Source organism: Sinocyclocheilus anshuiensis, unplaced genomic scaffold (genome assembly GCF_001515605.1).
Source record: "Sinocyclocheilus anshuiensis isolate Anshui unplaced genomic scaffold, SAMN03320099.WGS_v1.1 scaffold51, whole genome shotgun sequence".
NCBI lineage: Eukaryota > Metazoa > Chordata > Actinopteri > Cypriniformes > Cyprinidae > Sinocyclocheilus > Sinocyclocheilus anshuiensis.
In genome coordinates this window covers 379,569-388,226 of record NW_015548296.1, presented here as the reverse complement: position 1 = coordinate 388,226, position 8,658 = coordinate 379,569, and the positions used below count along the sequence as shown (strand labels likewise).

The window sequence follows — 8,658 nt, the reverse complement described above, 5'->3', positions numbered from 1 at the left end:
TCTGACAGTTGTCCAGAAGACAATCATTGACACCCTTCACAAGGAGGGTAAGCCACAAACATCCTACCAAGTATTGAGTACATGTACAGTAAATGAACATACTTTCCAGAAGGCCAACAATTCACTAAAAATGTTTTTTTTAATTTTTTTTATTGGCCTTGTGAAATATTCTAATTTGTTGATATAGTGAATTGGTGTTTTTTTGTTAAATGTGAGCCAAAATCATCACAATTAAAAGAACCAAAGACTTAAACTACTTCAGTCTGTGTGCATTGAATTTATTTAATACACGAGTTTCACAATTTGAGTTGAATTACTGAAATAAATGAACTTTTCCACGACATTCTAATTTATTGAGATGCACCTGTACGTCCTGGAAACTGTTGAATGGGAAACAGAGATAGAGCAAATCAAGCAAACATGCAGCATCATTAATAAAGAACAGTGCATTCTCAAAGACCATTAGCATGAGTCTAAGATTAAATGACAAAAACACCTGACAGATGTCTATAGAAATGCAGAAATGTGTTACAGCAGATGGAAAGTACTGGACAATGGCGCCACATTGTGGTGAAAATTGAAAATCAGTTGTAGTTGTACACTATACTGTTGCTCTGGCTTCCTGTGTCATGACTAATCAATGTCTCTGTTCCAAAACCTAGTGATCTGCCTACAAAGACATTTTAAGGCATCATAGGCATGCTCACAACATGAAGCGTGTTCCAAAAGGTAGCAAACAAAACAAATTGTAAGGCAGCATTACATATCCTTCATGCAGAAGGAAATCCTAGAATATACTGCAATGCCATTAGAGAAAATAATGCCCCCCAAATGGTGGTTGAATCACAAAATTGTCATTTATAAAAATACTTAGAATTCATTCATTAAAGAGAATGTTACAAAAATGTGCCTGTGGTGACATTTCCGCAAAATTATATTACATTTCACAACACGTTTAAAGTGTTTTAAAGTGAAATGTCCAGTGAGTGCTGCTAAAAGTGTGTTCTGTTTTATTTGACACAAACGAACGTGAATTTGGAAATGTTGGTTGTTGTATGTATTGTACTGGTGAACGGCGCTAAAAGGTTAATGCTCTATTGCATTTGAAAACCAAGTGCTCCGCATCACAAGTGCATTGCTGTACCAGGTGAGCTACTGAGCAAGTTTACTATATCAGAAAGGTCATGCATATAGAGCTGGTTGTGTGATGCAAATGTCAAAATGCATTAGTTTAAATCAAGTGCTATGGCAAAAGTATTTTGAGGTCATAGAACTGCGCAAACAAATGCCCCGTAATCATAATTTGTGTAAAAGGAGAGTTGGAGTTTTACTGCCTCTAGTGTTCATTTCAGCTGGAAACAGCAGTGAATTTTATGTATAACTATGTTTTTTGGAGTTTTGTAGGTAGAGGTTGAAAAAGTTAAACTGATTAATACATGACTAATGAATTGACTATGTTACCACATATTTGTGTGTGCTACTTATTTATATGGCTATTTGACTAACAGTTCCTTAGCTTAGCAACATGCTAACTGCAAACACTGTTAAAATCAACTGAGTGACACGGTAAGGACATTTTGTTGTATGTTGATCAGTTTGATGTAAGTGTATTTCATGCTGTCCTGACAAAATGCCAATAAAAAAATTGGAAATAAAATCAACTGTGAGTTGCATCTCCTGTTTTTGCAGTGTTTGCTGCCTATGACGGTTTCAAATTGGTCACTTATTTTGCCTTTTCATTTAAGATTATGCCTATGGTAGCTCACTGGATTTTGAAACAGAGCCATTTTGTACTTGGACTGTAATGAGTGCAAAGTCACTAAATGCCTACCTAGCGTGACTGGCTAAATAAGAACTAACTTGGAATTTAAAAGATAGATATTGGTTGCCTATTGATATGGTGACATTTTAAAGTATTTGATCTTTTTGCTCCAAATTATTTTGCTGTGGTCACCGAGGAGTTTTGAAGTTCAGAAAATACACACATACACACACAAACTGCGGAAAATACGGGGATGCTGTCCTAGACTGGAGTTCCTATAGGTAGTCGGGGTAAGCAGACATAAGCATGGGCATAAAGATTGATGTCCACAGGGTTGCCGTCAAGCCTGATGTCCTCCAGGGCTTTCCGTATGTAGTTTATGTCGTGGGTGTTGCAGAAAGTATCTTGGCCTATGCTCTGTATATTGTTGTTCTGGAGGAAGAGAGAGAGAAGCAGCATTAAATCTGAGGATATTATTTGTTAGAGTGAGAGTAGCAGGAGTTGTTTTTACCTGCAGGTGGAGCACTCGTAGGCTCTCAGGGAGGGGAACGGGAATGTAGTCTAACTTGTTGTTTGACAGGTACAGGAACTGAAGTTCCTTCATCTTCTACTCAGGAGAGGAAATGAACACAAACAAGATAAGATTATCAAGTTCCATGTGCTGTTTGTAATTTGTCAGTGGAAACGTAATTATTTGGTGAGGATAAAAAATGCAATAAATAAAAAAAGCATAATGTCATGGTTTGTTTTTAGAGAATGTATCTTCAATATAAAGATAATTATGTTATACTACATTGGCAGTTTTTTTTTCACTCATTCTAAGTGTAAACCTAGAAAAAATAATAATAATCTGCCAGCACAGACAAAATTGACTCGTACACTCAGAAAAAAAGGTACAAAAGCTGTCACTAGGGCGGTACCCTTTCAGAAGGTACTAATATATACACTTTTTTATACATTTAAGGTACTAATAGACCCTTTTTAGGGCTACATAAAGTACAAAGGTGTTCATTTTTAAAAGTTATAAAAAGTGATAGCTTTTTTAGAGAGTGTATTAAAGATGCATTCTTATATCTAATATATTCTAATATCTTATGCAGTGTTGCTTCTCAAATAAATTCATCTTATTTTAAGGATGTTTAGATATTTTTACTGAAAAACAAGTTTGAAAAGAGTTATTAAAACTCGTTTGTTTGTTTGTTTTATTTTTGCTCTTAAAGCAGAATGAAAATTACCATTCAAAAGTTTGGGGTCAGTAAGTTTTTGTTATTATTTTTTTATTATTATTACTTTTATTCAGCAAGGATGCATTAAATTGATCAAAAGTGACAGAATTTTTTTTTATAATTTATATTTTACATAAATGTTCAAATGTTCTATCCCTCAAATAATCCTAAAAAATGTATCACAATCTCTACAAAAATGTTAAGCGGCAACATTTTCAACATTGATAATAATAAGAAATGTTTCTTGAGCACCAAATCAGCATATTAGAATGGTTTCTAAACCATTACTTTTGAATGGTTGTGTACATACCATAAAGGCCTCTGCATGCATGCCTGAACTCCTCAGCTGGTTATTGCGAACGTCGATGTGTTTGAGGGTAGCTGGGAGTTCTGGAAGGGCCTGGATGTTGTTATCAGCCAATATGAGATCCTGAAGCTGAAGCATTGAACGAAAAGCATCCTCGTTCACTGTACTTATCTGGTTTCCACTCAGGTCGATCCTTTTTAGCTGATCTGAGAACAGCATTAAGTGCAGTTTTCTTAAACATACTGTAATTCAGTTGTATTCATGATACAATTAAGTCTTAAATCTAGATTCTTCATTAGCTAACTATCTTTGCATTTTATTCCTGATGTAAACTGCGTAATACAGCATGTGTTTGAAAAACCACATTTGTATTTGCAAGAAAGAAGATGTCTCTTCGAGTCTTACTGAGATTGATGAAGTCTGTGGCCCTGACCTCCGTGATCTTGTTGAAGCGAGCGTAGAAGTGTGTGGTTTCTTTAGGGAGAGGGGGAATCTGAGTCAGATCTAAGTCATCACAGTACACACTGCCACTGATACACACACACAGCAGGCAGGAGGGCATGCCTGCAGTAGAGAGGGAGAGAGGAACGTATTATGACAGTTTACACCACTAGAGGGCAAAGATTCACGATAGAAAACACAATATTTCTATCCCTTTCAAACCAATTATCCATCTACCTAAGCCTGTGTCAGGCCCAAACAGGCCCGGACCATGGAAGTCTAGAGTGGAAGGGACAGGTGACTTTGTCGGACGGGGCGGCAGTGTCACTTCCTCCACATAGTCCTCTGGAGGAACTATAGCAGGTGGCTGAGTGACTGCTGGAGGAGGAGCCAGCGTCCCAACCTCAGTCAGTGAGAAGAAACAGAGGTCAGACAAAATGAATTCACGGAACATAACAAACATTCCTAAACATGTTCATAGTGACTCCTTCTGAAAGGGATAGTTCACTCAAAAAACTACAAATTCTGTTATTGTTTACTCACCTGAATGTCTCTCCAAACCTGTATGACTTTCTTTCTTATGTGGAGCACACAAGCTGATAATTTTTGACAAATGTCTCTATTTTTCTGTCCATACAACCGAAGTCATTGGGTTTAAAAGCTGGTTCCCAGCCTTTTTCTGCCGCACAACATATATGTTGTATAAATGAAAACATACAATAGTAATATATTTCTGACATACTTTCTTAAAGTTAAACTGAATTAAACTCTCAGAGCAGCTCTGGAAATGAAGTTCAGTGACTTCAAAAGTTAATTATCGATATTATGGTCAAATAAATACCAATATTGATACCTACTTGGAATATACGTTACTTTTTGCTTACTTTTCTTTTACTTATTTACTTTTATGGTGTTGTGTGTGTGTGTGAGAGAGAGAGAGAGATTTTGGAGAGAAATAGCACTTATCCTCCTTTACTCTGATTATGTAGTAAAATACAGTTTGATGATCCACCTAACATCCGAACTTTCTTCTTTTGAGCTCAGTGGAAGAAAGAAAGTCATACAGGTTTGGAACAGCATGATGATGAGTAAATGACGACAGAATTGACAAACTGACAAAACTCTTGAAACCTCCCCTCACCTCCTCATCCAGGTAATCATAATCATAGGTCTCTCCGTACGTGTTTAGATTCCATGTGTTTGAGTCATCATAATTCTCCAGGTCATATGCTGCAGGGCCCAAAGTAACTGGAGGGGCACTTAGACTGAAGCCCATCAGGGTCCAAACAAGGTACAGTGCCATCTATAGTAGACAAAGTGAATGATCTGTGTAGATGTACTTAGTACTTTGTCATTGTGGGTTTGTGATGATACATTTGAGACTCCTTATGGATTCAACATCACTGAGTGTCATGTTAACCCACAACTTTCTTATTATCTGAAGACTGAGCTTTCATTTTGTGGTTTTGGCAATGTCCTCTTTTTTCTCCCAGGGATTTTATGACTGTTCGCAGGAGCTCTTTGTCTACAGCCCTGTGTGCCTGTCACGCCGGTGTTTGTTTAACCTTTAAGGTCATTCTTTCTGGCTGCCTAGACACGTAAATCCATAATAGCCAGAAACATCACACATAATGACAGCGTGCAAGTGCATACACTTTAGACCCTCCACGTATTTGAAAACATGAAGTGCTTGTGTGGTTTGCAACATTAATCTATCAGACGGCTGTAGTTGGATATGGAACATGGCCTAACCAGAAGAGTTTTGGAAAGAAGGCTGTTTGCTTTAGTCGCTGACAAGGATGTGCAAGCTAAAGTATGGGTTTTCTGCACATATATCTTTATCAATAAATCCTCTGGAATCGCTTTGCAAAAAGAATCTAAATAACCTACCAAATATAACATAATAAATCCAAATCATGCGTCATCCTTTATACTGAATCAAAACAGATGGAGTATATAATGCACATCTACATGGTCGTCAATGCTATACGATCAGGGGATGACACCAACCTCGCCTTCCCATAAACTCCTAACAGCTCCAGCCTGACACATCAGTATTCAGAGCTCTCCTGGGCCCATTCAATTATTCACGTAACTCGGTTCTAAAATATTAAGAATGAGACCAGTTACCAAGAAGTCTTCACGCAGCAGGAAGGAGAAAAAGAAACCTACCTTTGATGTTTGTCTGTGAACAGCCATGGCCCAAGAGTGGATCTTAGGGGAACAGTGGTATGGAAGCTGGCCCTGTGTTCTTCTGAGGTTTAAGCAATGAATAACTCACCCAGGATTGAGGACACGAGCAAGTTAGGTGAGGGGGAGAAGTGGGAGCTCAGCTGGGGGATGGCCAGGTCTGTTTGCTCAGCTGTCACTAATTCTACACCTAACAATAGTGTAGTCTCAAGACTCAGTCTGGTTTGGTAATTTACCACTTCCTACCGGGCACCGGCAGGTTGTTATCATCGTGTGGTTTTCAGACATGTGTCCTAGGGAGATGTTAGGATTCCTGTTTTTGGCAACTAATGTTTTGGTGTTCCAGAAGACAATTTCCAATTCCTGAAAGCATCTTGAATTGTTTTGGGAGCAGTCAGTTCACCCTTGTGGTTTCCAGTCTATTTAATCCTACACTTTTTTAGACCTCTTTATATAATAGTGAGAACCGAGAAGAAAATCTGTGTCGCAATTGCTTGCAATTTGACTGAATACCCTTTAAAGTCTGATTTAACTAATGGACTTAATGTTATTTCATGCTGTATTAAGCAGGTCGGTGAGGTCAGCTGTTTGTGATTTAACTCGGACTGATGTCCAATAGCAAACCTAGAGAACAACTTTTGACATTGTCTGATTTTTTACTGGCGTCTGCCTGACGAGACAGCTGTTTCAGATATCAGACATTCCTTTGCTAAATACTTTGTACAGATGATGAGGAAGGAGCTCAGGAGGAAGCACTGAGGTGCAGAGGATAAAACTTTTCCCAGGACTATTTTCGCAAAGATTTTTGTTAATGTTTTTGAAAGAAATGTCTTTTGTTTAACAAGGTTTGATCCAATATACAATAACAATTTTATTACTGTGAAATATTAATGTAATTTAAACTATTTAAACATTTTAACTATTTTCTATTTTAATATATTTTAACGTCATTTATTCCTGTGATGACAAAGCTGAATTTTCAGCAGCCATTATTCCAGTCTGCAGCATAACATGATCCTTCAGAGATCATTCTAAGTTGGTTTGTTGCTAAAGAAACATTTATTATTGTTATCAATGTTGAAAACACTTGTGCCACTTAATATTTTTGTGGAAACCATGATACAGGAGAGCTGTAAAGCCTTTTATAAATGAGCATATCTTCAGAAACTTTCTAATAATTATTTATAAATAGATTTTTAATAGGGGTGCTCCGATTGATCGGCTACCGATCACTATCGGCCGATAATCGCTTTGGGATGATTGATCGGCGGTCTCTAAAGAGGCCGATCTCAAAAAAACGATCTCAAGCTGATGTGAGAGGTTTGGCACGACATGGGCACCGTCTCAGTCTCTGTCCGGCGCGGGTGAAATAATTATTATAATTCATATTTCTTAATTAAATAACTTATAAAGTAATTTGAAAACCTTGTGTGAGACTAATTTCACAAATTACGCAAATGGCTTCAAATCACCACATCGCGTCTGTCTATAAGCCAGCTGCAGGCTGCACAGTTGACACAGGAATTGTCACTTGCACAATCGAGGCAGTGTCACATCGTCACTAAAGTTTATAAAGTGCATTACTTTTTATTCTTGACAGTGTTTAACCATTCAGCGCTCGAGCGCTCTCCTGGAGACCGTGCGCTCATGCACACTCGCAGCGCGCACACATAATGCCAGGTTCACATTACTCCGTTTGCAGTGCGAATGTGGTGCGTATTTTTTCCGCGCTCGTGTTAACAGATTAATAAAGCGTGCACACTGCACATGGTTGCGGTCCGGCAGTGCGTCCAGGAGCGGTGAGTCTGCAGCAGTGCAGAGATCGTTTCCGCACCTAGTCTATTTTTGCTGCACTGCAAGTGCTGAATTAAAGTAACAGTGCATTGTTTGCAGTAAATATGAACATGGATTGACATGAAAATGTAGTAAATACACCATAAATGCATATTATTAAAGTCTACTGTGTTTCACAGTCAACACATATGGCTCTTTAGTAAGGTTTAAAGGGAAAGAGCACTTTTAGATAAACAAGGCTTTCAATGCAAAAGGAAAGGCAGTAGAGCTGATTATTTCTGTCAATGGTAAGTTTGTGATAACGTAAGAAAAGTAGTTTAAATGTCTTGCCACTTTCTTGAGCAACTTAATATATAAGTAAATTCAAAAGTAAAAAGCATTGAATAATGTGTTGCTTATTTTTATTGTGTTTAAACATGTCTGTGAAAGATTGTATTACTGTGTAAAAAAAAGAATTGCAATGCTGAAAAAGCATTTTCAGTGACAATGTTTGGATTTGAAATCAAAATAATGGATAAATGTTGTGTTTGTGGTAAACAGCCACGGATCAGTAGCGGACTCCTGTGTGAAAGCTTCTCCTCTCACAAGAGTCACCTAAGAGGGGAATTCCCCCCAATTTCAAAAATGAAATTCAGGCCCTGAATAAATGTCTAAAAATCCTGATGGGAGTAAATAATTATAAATGATAAAAAGAAGGCTTTAAAAAAACGGTATCGGTGATCGGTATCGGCAGATACTCCTTTCTGTGATCGGCCTCAAAAATCCTGTTCGGAGCACCCCTAATTAAAAAAATATATATTTTTATAAAAAAAATAAGGTCCATATATCAGCCACATCTGTTTTTATTATTTGGCTCACTCTGGGTTGGGTTATGGCACTGTTTTGGTTCAGTTCTGGCTAAAAAGATCTGGACCAGTTTTCGGCCGGCAAACACAAAC

At 37.7% G+C, this 8,658-nt stretch overlaps 1 protein-coding gene across 1 annotated transcript; it reads right to left on the bottom strand.

Moving 5' to 3' along the window:
• Window positions 1-945: 945 nt before the first annotated feature.
• On the bottom strand, window positions 946-5,977 carry optc (opticin). The gene is made up of 7 exons (XM_016443609.1): window positions 5,909-5,977; window positions 4,878-5,039; window positions 3,974-4,139; window positions 3,701-3,859; window positions 3,299-3,501; window positions 2,274-2,369; window positions 946-2,194 (listed from the first exon to the last, which is right to left on the bottom strand). The coding sequence occupies exons 1-7, from the start codon at window positions 5,933-5,935 to the stop codon at window positions 2,024-2,026; spliced, it is 984 nt and encodes a 327-aa protein (XP_016299095.1). The 5' UTR covers window positions 5,936-5,977; the 3' UTR covers window positions 946-2,023.
• Window positions 5,978-8,658: the final 2,681 nt, after the last annotated feature.

Excerpts from the sequence above, each read along its gene's own strand:
- optc (XM_016443609.1), bottom strand. The coding sequence starts at position 5,935 with ATGGCTGTTCACAGACAAACATCAAAG. Across the intron at positions 5,040-5,908 it reads TTCACAGACAAACATCAAAG|ATGGCACTGTACCTTGTTTG; the intron begins GTAGGTTTCTTT and ends TGTCTACTATAG. Across the intron at positions 4,140-4,877 it reads ATGATTACCTGGATGAGGAG|GTTGGGACGCTGGCTCCTCC; the intron begins GTGAGGGGAGGT and ends TCACTGACTGAG.